The sequence below is a fragment of the Pongo pygmaeus genome, chromosome 18 (assembly GCF_028885625.2).
Source record: "Pongo pygmaeus isolate AG05252 chromosome 18, NHGRI_mPonPyg2-v2.0_pri, whole genome shotgun sequence".
Taxonomy (NCBI): Eukaryota; Metazoa; Chordata; class Mammalia; order Primates; family Hominidae; genus Pongo; species Pongo pygmaeus.
In genome coordinates this window covers 4,083,577-4,106,603 of record NC_072391.2, presented here as the reverse complement: position 1 = coordinate 4,106,603, position 23,027 = coordinate 4,083,577, and the positions used below count along the sequence as shown (strand labels likewise).

Below are 23,027 nucleotides of genomic sequence, written 5' to 3'. Positions count from 1 at the left end.
CCCAGCACTTTGGGAGGCTGAGGTGGGAGGATCACTTGAGCCCAGGAATTTGAGACCAGCCTGGGTAACATGGCAAATCCCCATCTCTACTAAAATACAAAAATTAGCCGGGTGTGATGGCGGGCACCTGTAGTCCCAGCTACTCGGGAGGCTGAGGCAGGGGAATCGCTTGAACCCCAGAGGCAGAGGTTGCAGTGAGCTGAGATCGTGTCACTGTACTGCATCCTGGTGACAGAGCAAGACTCCATCTAAAAACAAACAAACAAAAAAAGAATTGAAAGCAGGGTCTGGAAGAAAAGAAATACACCCACGTTCACTGCAGCATTAATCATGATAGCTGCATGCTGGAAGCAGTTCTGTGTCCGTCAACAGATGAATGGATAAGCAAACTGTGGTCCGTCCATACGGTGGAATATTCATCGTTCATAAGGAAAGAAATTATCTACAGGCACGGTGGCTCATACCTGTAAACCCAACACTTTGGGAAGTTAAGGTAGGAGGATCACTTGAAGCCAGGAGCTCAAGATCAGCCTGGCCAATACAGCAAGACTCCATAAAAAAAATTAGCTGGGCATGGTGGTGTACACCTGTGGTCTCAGTTACTTGGGAGGCTGAGGCAGGAGGATCACTTGAGCAGGAGACGTCAAGGCTGCATTGAGCCATGACTGCACCACTGCACTCCAGCCTGGGTGACAGAGCAAGACCATGTCTCAAAAATAAAAATAGGCCAGGCACGATGGTTCACGCCTGTAATCCCAGCACTTTGGGAGGCCAAGGCGGGCAGATCACCTGAGTTCAGGAGTTCGAGACCAGCCTGGCCAACATGGTGAAACCCCCAACTCTACTAAAAATACAAAAATTAGCTGGGCATGGTGGCAGGTGCCTGTAGTCCCAGCTATTTGGGAGGCTGAGGCAGGCGAATCACTTGAACTCGGGAGGCAGAGGTTGTAGTGAACTGAGATCGTGCCACTGTGGCACTCCAGCCAGGGGGACAGAGTGAGACTCCGTCTCAAAATAATAATAATAATAATAAAATAAAAATAAAAATAAAAAATAAACACAGGGCATGGGAGAAGAGGAAATGAGCCCAGCCTTTGTAGACAACTTGTTCCAGTTTCCTTAGCTGGGAATGGAAGAGACAGGGTGGAATCAGGGCTGAAGCTGAAGCTGACTGCCAATGTGTTTAAGGAAAAGGAGGTACTGGGGTAAGTGAGGGAGAAAAGATTCAGGGGCAGTGATGGTAAAAAGCAACAGCAATTCCCCCACGAGAGGGGTGGGTGCAGCCTCCCATGTGGAAGGCAGAGAGAGGAGAGGGGCCTCTCCCCTTGAGCGCCTGCTTCCCACTGCCCCAAATAGCAGCTGCCTTATGTGGTGCTTTGGTGTGCCAGGGACCCCGTGCACCCTCCATCTCATCTCCACTGTACCTCAACTCTCTCGGCAGGTGAGGAGGTATTTGTTTTTTTCTTTTTCTTTTTTTTTGAGACAGAGTTTTTCTCCTGTTACCCAGGCTGGAGTGCAATGGTGCAATCTTGGCTCACCACAACCTCCACCTCCTGGGTTCAGGCAATTATCCTGCCTCAGCCTCCCGAGTAGCTGGGATTACAGGCATGCACCTCCAAGACTGGCTAATTTTGTATTTTTAGTAGAGATGGAGTTTCTCCATGTTGGTCAGGCAGGTCTCGAACTCCTGACCTCAGGTGATCCTCCCGCCTTGGCCTCCTAAAGTGCTGGGATTACAGGCGTGAGCCACCGTGCCCGGCCAAGGTATTTGTTTTCAACACAGCTAAGAAAAAGCAGTAGGTGTGGGACTTGAACCCAGCTCTGTCTGGATCCCTCTACACCACCAGACCACATTCTGCCTTCTGTCCACCAGGAACTGGCTGGAATCCTGCCCTCCTGGGACTACTCCTCCAGGCCTCTGCGCCCCAGCCCCAGGACTCCCACCCCTGGGGGATCAGTTATTATGATTTTGTGGTATTCTGACTTGGATTCTCTGCTTATCTTTTCAATGTGTGTCCTGTTTGTGTTTTTCTCCCCAATGCTGCTCTGCATCGCTTGAAGGCAAAGTCCAAACCTGATGCTATCTTTTAATCTATTTAAGCCTAGAAAGGGACAATCAATATCAAATTGCAACAATTCCATTTCTTTTCTTTTTTGAGATGAAGTTTCATTCTTGTTGCCCAGGCTGGAGTGCGATCTTGGCTCACTGCAACCTCCGCCTCCCGGGCTCAAGCAATTCTCCTGCCTCAGCCTCCCGAGTAGCTGGGATTACAGGTGCCCCCTCACCATGCCCAGCCATTTACTTGTATTTTTAGTAGAGACAGGGTTTCACCATATTGGCCAGGCTGGTCTCGAACTCCTGACCTCAAGTGATCCACTCACCTCAGCCTCCCAAAGTGCTAGGATTACAGGCGTGAGCCGCCGCATCCGGCCAACAATTCCAACAATTCCATTTCTTTCTCTTTCTTTTCTTTTTTTTTTTTTGTTTTTTAGACAGTATCTCACTGTTGCCCAGACTGGAGTGCAGTGGTTTGATCATAGCTCACTGCAGCCTCAACCTCCTGAGCTCCAGAGATCCTATTGCCTTTGTCTCCCAGGCAGCCGGGACTACAGGTGCACACCACCACGCCCAGTTCATTTTTTAACATTTTGTTGTAGAGATGAGGGTCTCACTGTTGCCCAGGCTGGTCTCAAACTCCTGGGCTCTAGAGATCCTTCCACCTCGGCCTCCTAAAGTGCTGGGATTACAGGCATGAGCCATCATGCCCAGTCCCTTGATTGTTTTTTAATGTGGTCTCTGAGACTGGAGAGGGTGAGGTTTGTGGAAAGAGCAGGAAGCCTTAGGTGTGCACCGGAGTGAAGCCCCTTCGTGGCTGGGTGGCTTGTCCTCCTTTGTGCCTTATTTCCTCATCTGTGAAATGAGGACAATTTTTCCTTCCAGGATTGTGGGAAGTGCTATCCATGGGAGGCATGGCAGAGCGGCCTGGTATCCCTAAGGCACTCACTTATCGGTGGTGATCCCCAGCTAAGTGAGTGCGGGTAGGAGCCACGCTTCTCTCCTTGCTATTCCCCCATCAGTGTCTGAGCTCAGGGTTCTTTGAGTCAGACTGAAGGGAGAAGAAATCGAAAGGAAAGAAAAAACAGGTATCAGTGAATACAAGAATTGATCAAAATGATACAGGTGAGAACAATGAGACAGAAAAAGGGACTGCAGAGCCGGTATGTTTTGAGGGTGGAACATGGTGAGACAGGAAGACTAGGGGCTTTGGAGAGTGAGGACATGGGTTCCAGGCCCAGCCTTGCCATGTCCGGGTTATTTACTTCTGATTCCTTGCGACTGGGTTCCCTTGCTTTCCTCTGTAAAATGGAAACCTGTCAGGGAATGGCTCAAGCTCCTGTGCACACTTCTGTGTAAACCACTCACCAATGGACCCCTAGGGGGCTGCATGGTGTCTCCACTGCCCCAAGGCAGGCCCTAAGGCCTATAGGTGGCTGGACACCTTGTCCCCTTTGAAGAGTGGCCTGGAGCCACCTCAGGCTGGGGCCCACCCTTTTCAGTGGCCTGAAGGCCTCTAGGACTCAGGGCACCTGACACAGCTCATCACTCATTCAATTTTGCAAACCTACTTCTTCTTGCAGAGCACTGTTTCTGTGACTAAGACACCACTTTTGCCCCCAAAAAGCTCACAGACCCTTGGTGAGACAGACACCTAGAGCATTCAGATACAGGGTGTGGCCTGCCCTGTGCCACTGATACACTTCTTACCATTCCTGTGCAAATTGACTTCTTGAATACTTCCATTTATGGCTTCCAGGGTGTGCTATTTAAACTCCTTGAATATATGGGGATCTCTTTATGTTTGGCCAAGGGGATTAGCACAGTCTCAATGCCCTTGGGATTCTCAAGAGCTATTTGATGCATAAGTAAAAACATGAACTAATTCGGGGGCAGTGGAGGGGGGGAAGATGGGGCAGGATGTGTTATGTGTTCTCTCACAGAGCCCAGAAGTGATATGGGAGCCAAGGAGTGGGCTAGGAGGGCTTCCTGGAGTAGGTGACATTTGAACTGGGTTCTGGAGGATGAGTTAGAATTTGCCAGGCATGTGTTCTCAGCACAGGGACCAGCATTTGAAAAAAAAAAAAAAAAGCCTGAATGATGTGAACTGCCTACCGGCCAAGTGGGTGTAGGATGATGATGGTGAAGTGAACCATGTAAAGTAGAAGAGACAGATTCAAGAGGGGTGTCGCGGTCCAAGATTTTGAGCAGTACAGGTGAACAGAGAAAAGCAGAACGATCACTCAATCTTGACACTCAAGGACAGTCACCATATGTACATATACCTATGTTTTTAAGACAATTCATACGTGTTCTTTTTTTAAAGAAAGACTACATATGTAGTGTTTTCTTTTTCTATGTCAGGGATTTTGTTTTGTTTTGTTTTTGAGGCGGAGTTTTACTCTTGTCGCCCAGGATGGAGTGCAATGGCGAGATCCCGGTTTACTGGCCTCCCCGGTTCGAGCGATTCTCCCATCTCAGCCTCCCGAGTAGCTGGGATTACAGGCGTATCCCGCCACACCCAGCTAATTTTTCTATTTTTAGTAGAGATAGGGTTTCACCATGTTGGCCAGGCTGGTCTTGAGCTCCTGACCTCAGGTGATCTGCCACCGCACCTGGCCAGGGAGTTGTTTTAAACAGATTTTCTCCCTCTCTTTTCGGGATGTTAACTCTGGTGCTGCGTGGGGAGAAACGCGGAGAGCAAAGAACACTTAAGTGAGTAGCTGCCACCATAGCCACCCGGACAGTGCGGGAGAAGCCATCTCCCAGGTAAAGACCGTGGGTAGAGGGGCGCGTGGCGGGTGAGAGGGAGGAGTCCGCGCTGACTCACGGGTTTCTGGCTTAGGAAACAGTGGAGCTGCTGATACCTTTATGAGGAAGCCGTGGAAGTTTGGAGGGGCAGATAACTAATTGGGATGAGAACACCTTGGGTGTTCGTAGAAGTGTCCCGCGGGCTGTGGTCTCGCGTGGGGGACTCCCCAGGCCCGCACCCCTGTCTGGGGCACCTGCGAGGCGCCAGGCGAGTTGCCTGGGGCGGGGAGTGCGGCCTGGGCGTCCAGGCTTAAGCCCCGATGCGCGGGCCCTTCTCTGCCCAGGCCGGCGCTCACCACCCAGCTCTCACAGGTGAGGGTGTCTGCCCCGCCGCCTTGGGCTGGGAACAGGCGTGAGGCCCCCTCACTCCCTAGTGTCACGAGGTAAGGCGGGACCCGAATCCCGGCCCTGCCACTTCCTGCCTCGACGACTTTGGAGCAGTTGCTCTCCCCCCGCCTCAGTTTCCCCATCCGCCCACCTCGTCGGCAGACCCAAGGGCGGTCTGTAACCTGCAGAGGCCATTCCACTTCCCTGGCCGGCGGCGAAGGCTAGTGGCGCGGCCTGGGCTGGGGTCGCCCCGACCGTTCCCGACCGACGCCAACGAGGAGGGTCTGGGGCAGGGACGCGAGGAGCTGGGAACACGCAGCGCCGCCCCAGCGGGACAGGCGGGCCCAGGCTGGCGTCGAATCCGCGCCCGAGAGCCCAGCCCACGGCCAGGCCGCCGCTCCCGGAGCCCGCTGGGGCCCGGAGCCCCGGCCCTCTACGCCTGGTCGCCATCAGAACAAAAGCTGTGGCTCAGCCCGGAGCCCCGGCGCCCCGCAGGCCTGGCCCGCGCCCGGCCGCCCGCTTCCCTACGCTTGGCGGCCGCGCCTTCAGCCTCTCGGCCCGAGCACGCTCGGCTCTTTCCGCCACGGCCGGCGCAGGTGGAGGGGGCGGGGCGGGGGCCGTGCGTGGTGACGCCGCGGGGGGGGTGACGCACCGGCGTGCCCCGCCCCCACCCCCTCCCCGTTCAGGCTCTGGAAAGAGAAGAAAAAAAACTTTCTTTTTTTTTTAATTGAGGAATCAACAGCCGCCATCTTGTCGCGGACCCGACCGGGGCTTCGAGCGCGATCTACTCGGCCCCGTCGGTCCCGGGCCCCACAACCGCCCGCGCACCCCGCTCCGCCCGGCCGGCCCGCTCCGCCCGGCCCTCGGCGCCCGCCCCGGCGGCCCCGCTCGCCTCTCGGCTCGGCCTCCCGGAGCCCGGCGGCGGCGGCGGCGGCAGCGGCGGCGGCGGCGGAACGGGGGGTGGGGGGGCCGCGGCGGCGGCGGCGACCCCGCTCGGCGCATTGTTTTTCCTCACGGCGGCGGCGGCGGCGGGCCGCGGGCGGGGAGCGGAGCCCGGAGCCCCCTCGTCGTCGGGCCGCGAGCGAATTCATTAAGTGGGGCGCGGGGGGGGGAGCGAGGCGGCGGCGGCGGCGGCGGCACCATGTTCCCGGGGACTGCCTGAGCCGCCTGGCCGGGCGCCGTCGCTGCCAGCCGGGCCCGGGGGGGCGGCCAGGCCGCCGGGGCGCCCCCACCGCGGAGTGTCGCGCTCGGGAGGCGGGCAGGGGATGAGGGGGCCGCGGCCGGCGGCGGCGGCGGCGGCCGGGGGCGGGCGGTGAGCGCTGCGGGGCGCTGTTGCTGTGGCTGAGATTTGGCCGCCGCCTCCCCCACCCGGCCTGCGCCCTCCCTCTCCCTCGGCGCCCGCCCGCCAGCTCGCGGCCCGCGCTCGCTCCTCTCCCTCGCAGCCGGCAGGGCCCCCGACCCCCGTCCGGGCCCTCGCCGGCCCGGCCGCCCGCGCCCGGGGCTGTTTTCGCGAGCAGGTGAAAATGGCCGAGAACTTGCTGGACGGACCGCCCAACCCCAAAAGAGCCAAACTCAGCTCGCCCGGTTTCTCGGCGAATGACAGCACAGGTGAGGAGGGGGTCCGGGGCGGCGGGGGCCCGGGGCGCGCTGTCACCCCCACCTGAAAGAGAGCGTCCGGGGGTCGTGGTCGCGGATACCCATCGAGCCGGGAGCCCGGAGCAGGCCCCGCAGCCGGTTCCCCTCGCCCCGCGCCGGAGGGTGGAAGTTCGTCGCGGGACTGTCACTGGGCCCGAGTTGGGCAGCACACGCCCGGTGCACTCGACTTCCCCGCACCCGATCAGCCCTCCTCGCGGGGAACCGAGTGGCACTCCAGGAGGGAAGAAGTAAAGTGCAGCGTGTGGGTTTGTTTGGTAATGCCCTACGCTTCCATCCACGGCCGTGTCCACACGCGTGGCCGTCCAGAGGAATGACAGCGGAGGGTACCTTTGATGCTTAGAGAAAGTAAGATCGCGGCCAAAGGTAGCGCAGTGTGTTTTCTGGATTGGCGACACATTGACCAGGCTGCAGTCAGAGGACACTCACAGCAGCCGCCAGCTTGCGAGTTAGAACCGAAGTTTCTTGGAATGAGTGAGTTCCTTGGAAAGATGCTTAGTGCTTATTTTCAAAACTCCTTGTTTTGTGTGTGTGTGTGTGTGTGTGTGTGTTTAGTCAGCTAGTCATTCCATTTTTCAAAACCCAAACTTCGTTAGCAAGATGTCATCAGAGTTGCTGTGGTGTGTTTCATTTCCATGTATAACTTCAAAAGAAAGTTAAAACAGCAGATTTAAGTTCATTTGGGCTGCAATCTCCATTTGAGTTTGTGTTGCTTTCACAGTGTAGATGTACAAAAAATTATGTTAAGGAATGTAGGAATTCCAATTTTTCAAAAAAGTGTAGCAGGATACTGAATAAATCATCTTTTGTTTGTTTCCTCTCATTAAACAGCTTTCCTGGAAACTTTCTTAAGTAATCATAGCTGCTTAAGAGAAGTATTTAGTTTTCTATTCATTCATTAATTCTGGGTCCTACTGCGCTGGTTCATGGTAACATGAACTAGTTGTATTTCCTCTTTTAGAGCTCTCTCCTTTGCAGCAAAAACTTGTGTGCCGCTGCGAACAATTCCATCTCCAGCGCAGCTTGCATTTCTCCAGTAGTGTTGCAGTGGTAGCATCTGAAAATCAGTTTCTGATGAATGAGTCCAAATTGAATTACATTGCTGCCTTCAGATTTGCACTAGACACAGCTGTTCAACTTGAGGAAATAGTTCTGTGACTGACCACTAGCATATTAAAAAAACTGCTATTGCTGTTGAAACAAAACTTGAATTTTGTGGCTTAAGTTTGAATACAATTCCTGGAATCAAGTTATGATAAGCGACATTTAATATTAATGTAGAAGTGAAAAGCGATTTTTAAAAATCAATCATGAGATTCTTATCTAGTTAAAATTTCTTAAACAGTGGGGAGGAGTAAATGGTGCTCATGGTATATAAAAATCACTAATAATGCTTTTCTTTTTAGCTGATAAAAGTTGAGTTTGACGTTAATCTTATAAAATGAACTTATTGAAGTGAGAAATTTGGAAACAATAGTTTAAATGCCGTTGTACTGCAAAACAGATCTCCGTTGCTTCATTAATCTTGGTGTGTTTGAGTAGTCTTCAGTTCTGTGAGACGTAGGTCATACGTGGCGATTTCAGCTTTGAAGCTTGTCTTCTGAAACTGGTAACCTGGATGGCTTTGTAGCTTTGCTGTTGTTGAATGAATTTGTTGTAGATTTTGTCTTAAAAAGGGGGACAATTAGTAACACAAGACTTAACAAAAAGACTTGTCCTAATATGTACATCCAGCTGTTTCCAAGATGGAGCCCAAAGGATAGCTTTTTCCATGGTAGTTTCCATTATTGGATGATCAGATGCGTAATAAGTTGATCAGAAAGGATTTTCCACACTTAACCACCTTTTCCCCCTTCCTTTACAATTTTGATCCTTGTAAGGCACAGGGGCTCTTTCGTGGGACCAAAAGTCAGCTTTAAATGGCTCCGATTTAATCCAAAGTAGAAAGTCAACATCATACTTAAGTTGGGTCATGCGTTACACATTCATCACCATCACACTATTGTGAAAGACTCTGTTAGCATGGGGGTCCAAGGAAGGGCTCATTATCAAGCACATTAAACAAGGGGCCGGGCTCCATGGCTTATGCCTGTAATCCCAGCACTTTGGGAGGCGGAGGCTGGTGGATCAACTTCAGGTCAGGAGTTCAAGACCAGCCTGGCCAACATGGTGAAACCCCATCTGTACTAAAAATACAAAAAAATAGCCAGGCATGGTGACATGCACCTGTAACTCCAGCTACTTGAGAGGCTGAGGCATGAGAATTGCTTGAACTCGGGAGGCAGAGGTTGCAGTGAGCCAAGATCGCGCCACTGCACTCCAGCCTAGGTAACGGAGTGAGATGCTGTCTCCAAAAGAAACAAGGGACACCTTGTCTGGTGTAACTACTCAACTAAGAAATTGAGTAATGAGATGGACAGAGATCTTAGGGATGTGTATTAAACAAATAAATGGCTTGAGTTTTTACATTAAATACATTCAAAGGACTGAAGGCATTTGGTTAGGTGGGACAGACCTGAGAATAACATTCTTGAGGAACTCAATCTTATTTTAGTGAGGGGATGTGTCTCTGAGGCTCCCAGGGGAAAATTGGGCCTAGTGGAGCAGGGTGTGTGACCGGTGCGTGTGATCAAATTTGAGGGAGGGGACCTCTGTCTAGGAGCTGAGGGGTTGAAAGGAGGAGGAGCCCTTGGCAGCCTGAGAAACAGGAGCTACTTGGACTGCAGTGCATGTCTGTAGAGTCTGGCCTGTGGGGCCACCAGTGTCACTTAGATGTGTCTGTGGAGGGTGACAGTGAGCTGAGAGAAGAATGCCCCCGACATTGGGGAGCTGCTCAGCCAGGGTGCTGCTCATCTGGGGGCATGGATGTTGCAAACAGCACTCCCTAAGATCAGGCAGCACCTCAGAGTGATGAATGTCACTGCCACTGATGACAAACAAGTTGCCGAAGGCTGGGAAGCTTATGTAGAGATGATGCAGAAATACGGAATGTGCTGCGAAGGAGGGTAGCAAGAGGAAGAAGGAGAAACAGTACCTTTCACCCCACTGAAGCAGCAGCCCCGGAGAGGCACAGAATTTGATGGCCTCAGATGTTTAAGTAGCATTTTCTTGTATTATGTTGAAGCCTTTACACTTTCTCATACATGAGGTCTTCTTCCTTTACTTGGCACCTTACAATAAGTGGGGACTTTATATTACCAGTATATAGTTAGTTGGGTGTTTTGGAAACTTCTTTAATATGTCCAAGTTAAAATAGCGTATTGTGTCTTTCAACAGCAGACATTCATGATTTAACAGTATAAGACAAGTATCCAGGCAAGCAGTAGACTTTTGTTTTGATTTTTGTTTTCTGGGTTTATTTTTTTATTTTTTGTTGGTCAGCTTTATTGCAAAATTTGCACACAACAGACTGCTTATAAAGTTTTTTGAAATTGCAGGCCAGGGTGGTGCCTCATGCCTATAATCCCAGTGCTTAGGGAGACTGAGACAGGAGGATGGCTTGAGGCCAGGAGTTGGAGACCAGCCTGGGCAACATAGTGAGACCCCATCTCTACAGAAAATTTTTTAAATTAGTTGGGTGTAATAGTACAATCCTGTAATCCCAGCTATTCAGGAGGCTGTGGCAGGAGGATCACTTGAGCCCAGGAGGTCGAGGCTGCAGTGAGCTGTGATCATGCCACTGCACTCTGGCCTGGGTGACAGAGTGAGACCCTGTCTCTGGGGGAAAAAGGAAAAGAAAAACTACATTCTGAAGATTGAACATAGCTATATTTCATCCTGTACTGTATAAGTGGCTCTAAGTAGTTGTGATTACATTTTATGACGTGAATCATTTTAAATGCAATAGGGAAGCTTATTTAAAGAAAGCTGGTGGCGAATACAGTTGTCAACCAAATGATCTGTTATGTATGTCTGGTATTTTATGTATCGGAGTGCTTTTCTCCACGTCACCTCAGTTTGATCCTTACAGCGTCCTGTGAGGAAGGGAAGATGCTGTTACTGCTATTTTCTAGGTGAGGAACTGGACTTGAGAGGTGATACGGGGTCAAAACCAGATCCAAACTAGATTGTTAAAGTCAGTAGTTCTATATATTTATTTTCTAAGTCTCTATGTGTAAACAGTGCATTTACTTGAATCGACCCAGGAACCTGCCAAGCTTGGTGAGTTTCAGTAGCGGCCTTCCCGCACATGAATGAGATCACTAGGGGGGAGGTTTGTAACCACCTGTGGTGGGGGCAGCCAGGAGTGTATTCTTCCTCCTGGGTTAGGGACTCCCCCTTTTCCCTCTGGTTCTGTTGTTATCCTCAGCATGAAGTGTGTGGGCTCGTGTTCCTGTTTACCTCAGGGAGAATGAGAAACGGTTATGTTGCCCCATCAGTGAGTTCTGGCTAAATAGGAATAAAAGTTGTCATAGAGACTTTTAGGACTAGGACATTTCATGACCGTGCTTCGCTTTTGAATAACTTGAGAGGGGTGAGAGCGGTGGCCCCATTTAAAGGTCCTCAGGGATGAAGGTAGGCAAGGACAAGTCATGTGCAGGGTGCCTTAGAAGGGCCTTCAGAAGATGGAAAGTTGCTCCTGGCTGAACATTCAGATTTGATTCTGTAAACAGAATTGAACATAACTTAACAAAGAGACTGAGTCCTGCAGTTGGAAGTTGATGCTTAGATTAGTAGCCTGTGTTTTCACAGCTTTTAAGTAGTGTGTTGTAATTGTGTGACAAAGTATGTGATTACTTGGGGGGTCCATAATTGCTGACTTGTGTTTTTACTTGATGTATTTGAAAACAGTTAGGAGAATGATTTTGCCAAAGTGTGTCTTACCTTAGTTAAGATGAAATGTACCTTATTGTGAGTTTCTGAAGATTGCAAAAGCTTGTCAGTTTAGTTTTTGGGGTCCCATTAGTGAGGGCACCCCTCTTTACCCTACTCAAACCAGCTCTTCACATGTATTCCAAGAAACTAGAGGGCATGCTAAGAGGTGTTTCTCAACAAAGGGTTTGTGCTCAGATGCTGTTGGTGGTAGCTGAGGAATTTGACTGCAGACTTTCCCAGAGCCTTGGTGTGCTGATTGGGCACTGTGAGAGAGGGGCTGCAGTTGCACCACTCTCAGTCCTGTTTGACCCTAGAACCCTTTTTAGCCTATTATGGGTCCGCAGACTTCCTCTGCAAAAGGCCAGAGAGCACGCATTTGGCTTTGTGAGCCATATGGTCTCTTGTTGCAACTACTCAAGGCTGCCATTTCAGCAAGAAAGCAGCCATAGGCGAGTGGGCATGGCTGTGTTCCAGTAAAACTCTAGTTGTAAAGACTGGCATCTGAGGACTTGGCCCGTGGGCTGCAATTTGGTCACTCTGATATAACGTGGGACTTCATTCTCTGAGCACCCGTTGGCGAGCACTGGCCTACCACGGCTGCACAGACAGCTTTAAGGAAAACAGCAGCAGGGCAAGTTTTCTGAGTTGCATGAAGTGGAGCCCGGGAGAGCCCAGGTGAGCAGCAGGCTAGCGTGGGTCTCCTGTCTTGGAGCACTTCAGAGCTTAGCAGGGCCCTCTCCCTCTGTCTTTTTTGTTCCTCTGTAACAGTTATATGGATGACTTGATTTAAAATCAGACGAGTTTATCAGAAAGCCTGGTGACCCATTGCATTTTTCTTTGTTCTTTTGCTTTTTGTTGACCCCAGTGGCCCACATGGCATTTCTCATCCCTCTTTGTCATCTCAGGCTCTAGGCTTCCTCGCCTTCCTGTGACACCAGAAGGTGAGCATCAGTAAGAACTCCAGAGCTTTTCCACGGCCCGCTTCCCAGCACTTCCCTCCCCAGGGGCAGCGCCTGACACATAGTAGGCCCTGAGGAAATATTTGAGGGACTTAGTGAAAGAAATATAGTATTTGTCCCTTACAGTTCTTATCATTTTCTTGTTAAGATTTTACTTTTAAGCAAATTGCCACCTATCTTCAAATTGGGTCTGTTACTTGCTTCCGAGTTCCATACCCATGGGCTCCCACCCGGCCACCAAACCAGCTGGCCTTAGGAGTGCTGAGGCCAGAGCATGTTTGGGGCAAGTTACATCAGCTCTGTGAGCTCAGAGTTTCCTCATGTGTAACATGGAGATAATAACAATTGCCATCTCAAGGTGGTTATGAGGGTAGCCTGAGATAATGTGTGTCTGGCATATGACGCTTAATGGGAACTGACACTAGCGTTAACCAGGGACATTGTCGTACCTTGTAGTCCTAGGACTTACTGAAGGTGCTAGTCTGATTGGACCAAGACCTGTTTCTCAGCAGTTCTGGAAAGGACAGAAGCCATGTGCTCGTATCCACAGAAACCAGTGTGCAGGCACGCGTGTGGTAGTGTAGCACCTCAGCAGATACATAGCCGGGAATTCTGTCATCTATACCATTGATTCTGTCTCCATTTTTTATTGTATTTTTAAAAATAGGAACGTGATGGCCATGAAATTTTAAAATTACGAAAACTTAAATGGTGTGTGTTCTGAAAATTTTTTTCTTTTAAATCAAATCAGGATATACACTGAAAATTATTGATAATTTTGAAGCATATTTCATGGACTGTTTAAGCAGCAGACAAGTATGTGATTCTGTTTCTTTACTGTGTATAATTTATCTTGAGGTACCTGTTAAGCAGTAGCAGTGCTTAACACAGGATTCTGATAGATGCCTGTGAGTAACTTAGAACCATCTTGAGAAGATGAAACCTCGAGGCAAAACTTAAGGAAAGAATATAGAAATGCAGTCAAGTGCAAAAACTCTGGAACCAGAAAGGGTGATCTGAATAAGGCTTCATTTACTCCCTCCCCTGTTTCCTGAGTGTGCCCGTGTGCGGAAGTCCGGGGCTGCATGCCCCACTGGGAGGCAGGCCCTGGGATGGTTGAGGAGCCTTGGGCTCCTGTGACAGTCCTTCTGCTGAGCCAGCACAGAGCCAGGAGCTGGGGATGCCTGCCTGTTTTCCATGCATTCCTGGTTGTTGGGAAAAGCACCCTGACCATGACAGTTTGTTTCCTGGGGTATTGTTGTAGGCCCATGGCTTGCTCACATCTGAGTACTCTTCTGGTTGTCCCCAGTCTCTCCTAAGCTCTGAAGCTCCTGGCTGTGCCATCTGCTCTTTAGCACATGTGCCCAGCGTTCCCTTTAGTCCTCTCTGAGGTCTTTTCCTTGCAGTGCATCCCTCCAGATACACTCCTTGCTTTAAATGGAAAAGGATGCTACTCTTCTCAGTCGGCTCAAACTTGGCTTTCAGGAAAATTCTCCTATTGCATGAGTCTTTGATGCAGAAATGTAAGCCTTGGGAGCAGTGGGGAGCCTGTGGGGGCTTTTGCCTGTTCTCCTTTCCCTGGGGCCATGCTCTGCTGACAGGGGTGCTACAATAGGCCACGAGCAGAGTCCCCGGGACGTCCTGGAGTGGTCAGGTCTTTGCCATTTGAGCTGTGACTTGAAGAGATTTGAGCAAGGGCACACAAATCAAATTGGGGAAGGCTGTGTGAAAGGCATGGAAGTAAACAAAAGTGGCCCCTCTCTTTTTAAAGTTTTTTATTAAGTTCCTAGACAATATGGGCAGTGACTGTGGCTGTATTTAAAGTACCGCCTTTAGGGTGTTTTCTGGTTCTAAATTTAGGAAGCAAGGTTATTTTTGAGCTCTGTCTCTAAAAGTTGAATTCCTTTTAAAACTTACCCTTAAGAAAGATTTGGATATTATCCCTTGTGACATTTTCCCCCGTGTTTCATTTCCATTAATCAAAAGACTGTTTAGTTGAACCATCGCTAAGAATAGTAAAATCTAATGGGGAAAATAATTCTACATGATTAAATCTGACTTTACTTTCCCATTTCTAGGTGTACTGTCTGCTGTTGTTTGAAAATGTCTTAATTTGCTTTTCTAATATGCCTGTACTATACTGTATACAGTAGGTATATTTTCCAGTTGCACCTAATTCAACCTTTCAAATTTGCATAATCTGCGATAAGGAGAGAAAACTAGCTGTATAGTGGAGTTGTACAATTCTGTTGTAAAGCAAATCTTTTTATAATTCAGAAGCTGCTTCTCCTCCCCCTAGTTTGGATTTTTATTAAAACTGCACCACCTAAACATGTTTTAACTTTATGGTTAAAATAACCAGTGAAATAGAAAAATAAGTCACTGTTCTCTATGATAACATGTAGAGAAGGCCTGTACAACATTTAAATAGATTTGGGTATTTGATTACAAACAGAATGAGGACATTCAGGAGCTATAGAAATTTATCAGGTAATTAGAGTTTGCTTAGACAATTATAGACTCTACGAGTTTGACCCAGTTGCTTTGGATTAAAATATTTTGAGTATTTGTCACCTGATTAAAAGTAGAACCTTCTAACCGTGAGTCACAGTTGAAGGAAATGTCACCTTTTTATACGGGGAGGCGGTCAGTGTGGTGCTGAGGAGGGAGCCCTGGCTCCCGCTCAGAGTAGACTCTGAGTCCCAGCTCCCAGCTCATCAGCGCTGTGACTTGGGCTGGTGACATCACATTTGAGTTTTGCAGGGTGGGGTGGGTGTGTGTGTGTGTGTGTGTGTGTGTGTGTGTGTGTGTGAGAGAGAGAGAGAGAGAGAGAGAGAGATCTCTAAAAGGGGCTTTTTACCCTGCAATATTCCATTTATTTCTTTTCTTTCTCTTCTCTCTTCTTTCTTTCTTTCTTTCTCTTTTCCTTCCTTCCTTCTTTTTTTCTTTCTTTCTTTCTTTCTCTTTCTTTCTGTCTTTTCCTTCCTTCCTTCCTTCTTTTCTTTCTTTTCCTTCCTTCCCCTTCCCCTCCCCTTCTTTACATTACTTTTCTTCTTTCCAGTGGGATCTTGCTTGCCCAAGCTGGTCTTGAACTCCCATCCTTCAGCAATCCTCCTGCCTCAGCCTCCTGAGTAGCTGGGATTACAGGTGTGAGATGGAGCCACTGTGCCTGGCTCTACTTCTGCTTACTTTGATTAGCTTGGTACATTGGGCTACTAGGGTGCCTGGCATATAGCAGGTTGAGGCAGCTGTTATTATTGTTTAATTGTATGGGAAAATATTAGCAATCACCTACCTCTTGGGCCAGTGAGGACTGAGATGATGTAGCCTGACCCAGAATCAGGACGCTTCTCACTGAGTACATGGGAAGCTTCTGCCCCTGCCTATTTGGCTTCCAGTACCAGCTCTAGTGCAGTTTGGGAACCAGTTTGTAAGAAAATGAACTGAGAGCTAAGATTCGAGAATCTTACAAAATGGATAATCATTTGACTCATTTTACTCCGTCTGTGTTTGCAGTTCAACTGTTCTTTATTGGAAAATTGAACTCTTAATTAAATGGAACTGTGTTTCTAGTTATTGCTTCAGAACAAGGGCTTTAGATTAGGACTTAGAGAAAAGGGAAAAGTGAATGCAGAGAAATTATAAATATAATATTTTATTGCAAACAGAGTTGGGAAGAAAATGGCCTTGGGATCACTGTTCAGTTTAGTCAGGTTGGTTGAAAGGAATACCAGTGAAACTCAGTTTCCTCTCGAGCTCAGCTACACAGATCTTGAAAGGAACAGACTCAGCTCTGTGCTGTACTGTGCGACTTTTCTCCTCCTGCAGATTCTATAATAGGAAGTTCTTTTAATGGAGGTTACTGTTTTTCTGTTCTCTTAGATTTGGTGTGATTATTTTTTTTTTATAAGTAAAAGTTACCCCGTGGTGGACAAAGAATTTTTCTCCTAATTTGTGGATATCTTTACTTAAATCTGATTTACATATTCAGTACGTCACCTTTATTGAAAATAACAAAAAGGCATAACATATTGATAGGTTTTGTGTGTCATTGTGGCTGTTCCTCTACTACTGTGGGAATCGGTTTTTGTTTGAAGAGCACACCTGCCCATAGTTGAACTTCTGTTGAGAAGTCTCTGAGGGAATCATTTGAATGATGGCGAGAGAATCAAGTGTTTTGCTTTCGCTGATGGCTTTCTCAGTCACTGAAACTTGAGGGGAGAACGGATTCTTTCCCAGGAGGAAGAGGGTGAATTGAGATGTTTCCTTGTTTTGGGATGCCTGTGTTCTCCGGATGCCCTCGAAGCCAGCGCTGTCCAGTGGTCCTTATTGGGAGGGTGGCTCAATGCTGTGTCTATATGACACAGTACTGGAACCACGAGCCACGTGTGGCTTTTGAGTATTTGAATTGTGATTAGTGTGACTTAGAAACTAAATTTTAAATGTTACTTGATTTAAGTAAATGAAGATAGCCACATGTAGTTAGTCGCTACGGTATTGGACAGCACAACTCTAAGTACATTTACTTATCCTTTTTGTGTAGAGTTCTCTTTAAGATACGTATCACCTAGATACTTATGACAAAGTTCCTTTAAAACGATCATCTTTTAAAGATGCAAGACTTCAAAAAAAAAAGATGAAAGACTCCTTCAAAAATACTCACGGCTTAGGTCACACTGTTCAGAATTATTCACTAATTTAGAAAATATTTGTTATGCTGTGATGTAGGCCCTGGCGATCCAGTGGGGACGTGACAGGTCCCATCCCTGCCCTCATGGGTGGTGATGGATACTGGACATGTAACTGCAGTCAGGTGTGACCTTGGAGGGGACATACTGTGCATTGACTGGGGCACCAGACAGGGACTGAGCCTGTTTTGAAGGGTATTGGGAGTCCCTGGGGGCTGTGACGTTAGCACTGACACCTGAGGGTGAATAGGAGATGGCAGATAGTACTGTTCCAGGCAGAGGGAACAGCACACACAGCAGGGTGGAGGGCTGGCTCTTGTGACAGTTTTTGGGTTATGTTCACTGGGCTACCAGAATTTAGGAGGCCTCATGGTTTTGCTTCTGAGAGGGTGGAGACTGAAGGTGTGGTTCTGTCCTGCGGGGGTTGGTCGGGCCCGGAATCCAGTCTTGACTCCTACCACTTCATTCTTTTATTCAGCAAATATTGAAGCACATTTTATGTGTGGGGCACCCTGCTGGGCTGTGGTGATAACAGTGGTGGCAGAAGCTGCTTCTGTTCTCATGGAACTCTGAGTTGTGTGGTGTGGGTGAGCAGTCCCGTGGTGCCCACCATTGCCTATAGCATTTCATACTCAGCTCGATGTCTGACTGGAAGGAAGTGGATGCCTCAGGCTGGGTGGTCAGGGAGGCTTGTTGGAGGAAGGACACCAGAGCTCATTGAGGGTGAGTAGAGCATCAGCTTGGGCATCTGAAGGCGAGATAACGTCACCAAGGGCCTTGAATGTCAGACCAGGGAGTCCAGGTTATTTTTTTTAGGGCTTATAAAACAAAATTAAGTTTTAAAAAACCCATGTCCAGAGTGATTGGGGGAACTCCTGTGATTTATTTTCCAGAAGTCTAGATTAGCTTTTTCAAGGTGTGTTTTTCATCCAAGCTCAGGTCTGTAGAGAGAGTAGACAATGCTTTCCCCTCCTGAGCCCTGTTTTTGGCAGGAAAAGGGCCTCATGAAAAGCAGCTTAAGAACTGGAACTAGTGTTCTTATTTAAGATGTTAGGAAATTTTTGTACAATTTTCTTTTAAAAGTTTTTTTAAGTTCTTTTGAGAAGATAATATATTCATATGGTTCAGAATTCCAAAAAAACAGAGTAATTGGTGAAAACCCTTCCTCCTGTCTGTTTCTGGGGTCACTGGTCATTCCCGTCCGTAAAGGCAACCAGTGTTAGCTGTTTCTTATGTATTCTAGAGACGGACTGTGCGTAGCCAGGCAAATATGGTGTCTTCTTACTCTTTTTGCCCTAAGTAGCCCATTACATGTTAATTCTACTATCAGTGCCTTTCAGACTGATAACATATTTCAGAGCTGTTGGAAATGTTAGTATTAGAAATGCAGGATTTCTTCTATTTTTTTAAATTTTATTTTTATTTATTTTGAGACAGGGTCTCACTCTGTCCGCCAGGCTGGTGTGCAGTTATGTGATCATAGCTCACTGCAATGTCCACCTTCTGGGCTCAAGCAATCCCACCTCAGCCTCCCAAGTAGCTAGGATGACAGGTGCATGGCACTATGCCTGGCTAATTTTTTTTTTTTTAGTAGAGATATGGGGTCTTCCTATGTTGCCTAGGCTGGTCTTGAGCTCCTGGGCTCAAGCAGTCCTTCAACCTCAGCCTCCCAAAGTTTAGGGATTACAGATGTGAGCCACTATGCTCGGCCCAGGCTTTCTTTTAATTAAGTCTTCTTTTTTAATGGTAAAATGTTTTGGTGCTGCGTTTAGATAAATAACACAAAACAATTTTAATGTTTTCACTATGTTATATAAATAGGAATAATTGAAGTTTTCTTGTTTTTTGTTTGAGAGAGAGTCTTGCTCTGTCACTTAGGCTGGAGTGCAGTGGTGAGATTATAGCTCACTGTAGCCTCAAACTCCTGGGCTCAAGCCATCCTCCCACTTCAGCCTCCACAGTAGCTTGGACTACAGGCACGCACCACCATGCCCAGATAATTTTTTATTATTTTTGTACAGACAGGGTCTTGCTATGTTGCCTAGGCTTAAATAAAGTTTTTTTAAAATTAATTCCATGTCATCTCAAAGAGTATTAGAGGTTTTGCTACTGTCATCAAAATGCATGTCATGCAGCCAGCTCACACAGAAGTTGTGTTTATTGTTTCTCAATTCCTGGAATAGATTCTTAAAACTTCTGGTTTTTATTACCCACCTTAGTAGTTGAAATAGAAATATCTGTAGGTTAGCAACCTACTTCAACACCAAGCAGATAAAGTTTCTTGATTGGTAGGACTTCTAAGAACATTCTCATTAACTCCAGACCTTTTCATTAATTTAGTTGATTAATGTAGAGATTGTAAAACACTGAGTATGACTCAGAAATCCTTTAGAAAAGAAAGGGTAAAATCAGTGAAGTTCCATCAGAAGAGTAGCTGAGTTCCCTGGCATTGCAGATCCAGTTGAGGGAGAGTGATGGGTACTTAGGAGGGGAGATAAGATTGAGAATCAATAAACAAAGGATAGAGAGCAAAAATGATAATTAGATCTCTTTTAGGGGTAGAAAGAGATATGCTAACGGTGTATGTAGGAAATGTCTAGAAGGAAATCTCTAGAAATTGTTTTTCGGGGTTGAGCTAGGGATGTTTTGGGGGCTGTTTTTCATTTTATATTCTTCTGAGTTTTTTTTTTTTTTTAAACAAAGCAAAAAACCATAAATGTATTTACTTTCATACTGAAAAAAGAAAAACTAAAAAAATTCAAAACATTTTGGGGGCATATATGTTTTTGTATTGTTTTATTTTTATATTTGTGATTAAGAGAATCTGTTAAATGGTGAGAAGCAAAGTTTTGGTTAATTCTTGTTGCAAAACCTTTAGACCTCTAATGAGAATTATTTGAACAAAGTACAGATTACCCCTAAGAGGTGCCGTCCAGAGATAGGAAAATGTGACTGTGTTTTAGTGTGGCGTCTGATTATCACTTCCTTTGTCACAAGCTCCGTTTTTAACATCATCTTTATATTAGAGGTTTCTCCATTGATTTGCTAGAAGCCACAAGACCTGACAGCCAACTAATTATTGAGTATTTTGAAATAATGTCAGATTTCCCTATGTGAGCATTGGGTACAAAATGTTACATGTCGATTGTCACATCCCTTTAGAAAAAAATACTTTTGAAAAGTTCTTCTTGAAAGCGCCCTCTCTTTTCTAGCCTTTTAAGCTTATTTGTACACTAAATATATTTTGAACTAATAGTGAACCCATTTCAGATTTTATCCTCAAATCATAAACACCCTAACTGGAAACTGCATCACTGGGAACCATTCCAGGTGTTCTGACCTGGTGCTGAAGTTAATCACCTGGGCCGGTATATCCCCAATGGGGGTGCCTTAAAAAAAAATCATTTTCTTGGCTGGGCGCGGTGGGCTCACGCCTGTAATCCCTGCACTTTGGGAGGCTGAGTGGTGGATCATGAGGTCAGGATATCGAGACTGTCCTGGCCAACATGGTGAAACCCCGTCTCTACTAAAATACAAAAATTAGCCGGGTGTGATGGCGTGCACCTGTAGTCCCAGCCACTCAGGAGGCTGAGGCAGGAGAATTGCTTGAACCCAGAAGGTGGAGGTTGCAGTGAGCTGAGGTCGCGCCACTGTACTCCAGCCTGGGTGACAGATGAAGACTCCATCTCAAAAAAAAAAAAAAAAAAAAAATAGTTTCTTTAATTACTTAAACTAGTAGTTCATTCACATGTCTCAGAAAACTCAGAGGACAAAACCTGTAGAGAGAGCCTCCCTCCACCTAGCTCCTCCCAGGTAACCACTGGAAGTAGTGCTGTCTTCCAGGGTTTATCTGTATTCAGGCAGATACTGTTGACTCTTAGTTCTCTCTTCCCCCTTCCTGCCTTTTTCTTCTTAACTGAGGTAGCGTAGTGTACACATAGCTGCATACCTTTATTGTCTTCTTATAGTTGCCTACCATTCCATTATGTGAGCTGTGCCATAATTGCTTTAATCCTCTCCCCACTGATGGACCATTTAGGTTATTTCCAGTCTCGTTTTCTCACAAACAGTGTTTTAATGAATAGCCTTGTAAAGTTATACGGACAAGCAAATCTATGGAACAGATTCATAGAAATGGAATTAGTGGTTAAAAGGCATATGCATTTATAGTTCTGATCATAGCAAATTTTCCTTCAAGAGCCTGTGTGTTGGCAGAGTCTTAAAATGTGAAAGGCAGCACATATATTCTCCGTGTATACATTGCTAGATGTGTTGCAGATATTCTTTTTTTTTTTTTTTTTTTTTTTTTGAGACAGAGTCTTGCTTTGTCGCCCACGCTGGAGTGCATTGGCACGATCTTGGCTCACTGCAGCCTCCACCTCTCAGGTTCAAGTGATTCTGGTGCCTCAGCCTCCTGGGATTACAGGCATGCACTACCATGCCCCACTAATTTTTGTATTTTTAGTAGAGGAGGGGTTTTGCCATGTTGGCCAGGCTGGCCTCGAACGCCTGGCCTCAGGTGACCTGCCCGCCTCGGCCTCCCACAGTGCTGGGATTACAGGTGTGAACCACCGTGCCCAACCACGGATATTCTTTATCAGCATAGTCTATGATGAGTAACACTAAGGTTGTTCTTCAGCTTGTGATTCTCCATCATGTTGTGCTTCTCAGTTGTTTCTGAATTCTCTCATTTTATGGTGTACCTTATTATTTTGAGTCAGGGTCTCACTCTGTCACCCAAGTTGGAGTGCAGTGACGTGATCTTGACTCACTGTAGCCTCCATCTCCCGGGCTCAAGCAATCCTCCCACCTCAGCCTCCTGAGCAGCTAGGACTACGGGCATGTGCCACCATGCCTGGCTAATTTTTGTCCTTTTTTTGTAGAGACTGGGTTTTGCTGTGTTGCCCAGGCTGGTCTTGAACTACTGGACACAAGCAGTCCACCCACCTCGGCTTCCAAAAGTGCCAGGATTATAGGCGTGAGCCACCATACCTGGTCCTGGCATACTTTTTGGACTTAAGGCATTCATTTTCTGTTTGTGGCTCTCAAATAGCCCACATGCCTCCATGCGTTGTACATGGACTGGCACTTCCAAGTCTGCTTTCACGTCTGGAATATGCTCTTTCCCCCTTTCTTGACTTCTTGTTGCCGCCTGCCAGCTACATCTCACAGCATTTGGGGCAAAGGACCTGGTCTCTGGATGTCCGTTTGCTTGTTCTTATGGTATGGCTGGGGAATCTGGGGTGACTGGGAATCTGGGGTCTGGGGCTGCTTCTGCAAAGGCTAGATCCTAGCTCAGCGCCCACATTCTTCTTCATCCAGGACTGTTCTTGGCTGGAGAATCCTCTCCCTGTAAGCAGGGTGGTCAGGCAGCTGACTATATCACCTCTCCGGGGTCTGGTGCCCCTCTCAGCTGTGGTGGTGGTAAACAACCCGTTTTTGCTCCCCTGTCCCAGATAATTGGGGTAACGTGCAGGGGCTGCTGGGTCATTACTGTGTTCTGGTGGCAGTTGGCTGCTATGACAGCCACCTTCCATTCCACCCTTGTCCCCACCCTTCAGGGCTGAGGGAGGCAGCACGCAAACCGTGTTGAGGAAACTAACGTTGTCTTGGCTGTCTGGGAATGGCACTTCCCTGTGACTGCTAAGTGCACCAAATAAAAATAGACTGGCTGAATTTCCAGGACAGTTCAGGGTCCCAGGTGACAAAGAACTTTGA

At 47.6% G+C, this 23,027-nt stretch overlaps 1 protein-coding gene across 11 annotated transcripts in view; it reads left to right on the top strand.

Moving 5' to 3' along the window:
* The first annotated feature begins 5,909 nt into the window (after window positions 1-5,909).
* CREBBP (CREB binding protein) overlaps window positions 5,910-23,027 on the top strand; it is a 154,894-nt gene continuing 137,776 nt past the window's right edge. For all 11 annotated transcript variants that reach the window (XM_063655077.1, XM_063655076.1, XM_054455748.2 and 8 more), the window contains exon 1: window positions 5,910-6,802. In XM_063655077.1, coding sequence (XP_063511147.1) covers window positions 6,718-6,802 — 85 coding nt within the window. In that variant the 5' untranslated portion in view covers window positions 5,910-6,717. The remainder of the gene's footprint in view (window positions 6,803-23,027) is intronic.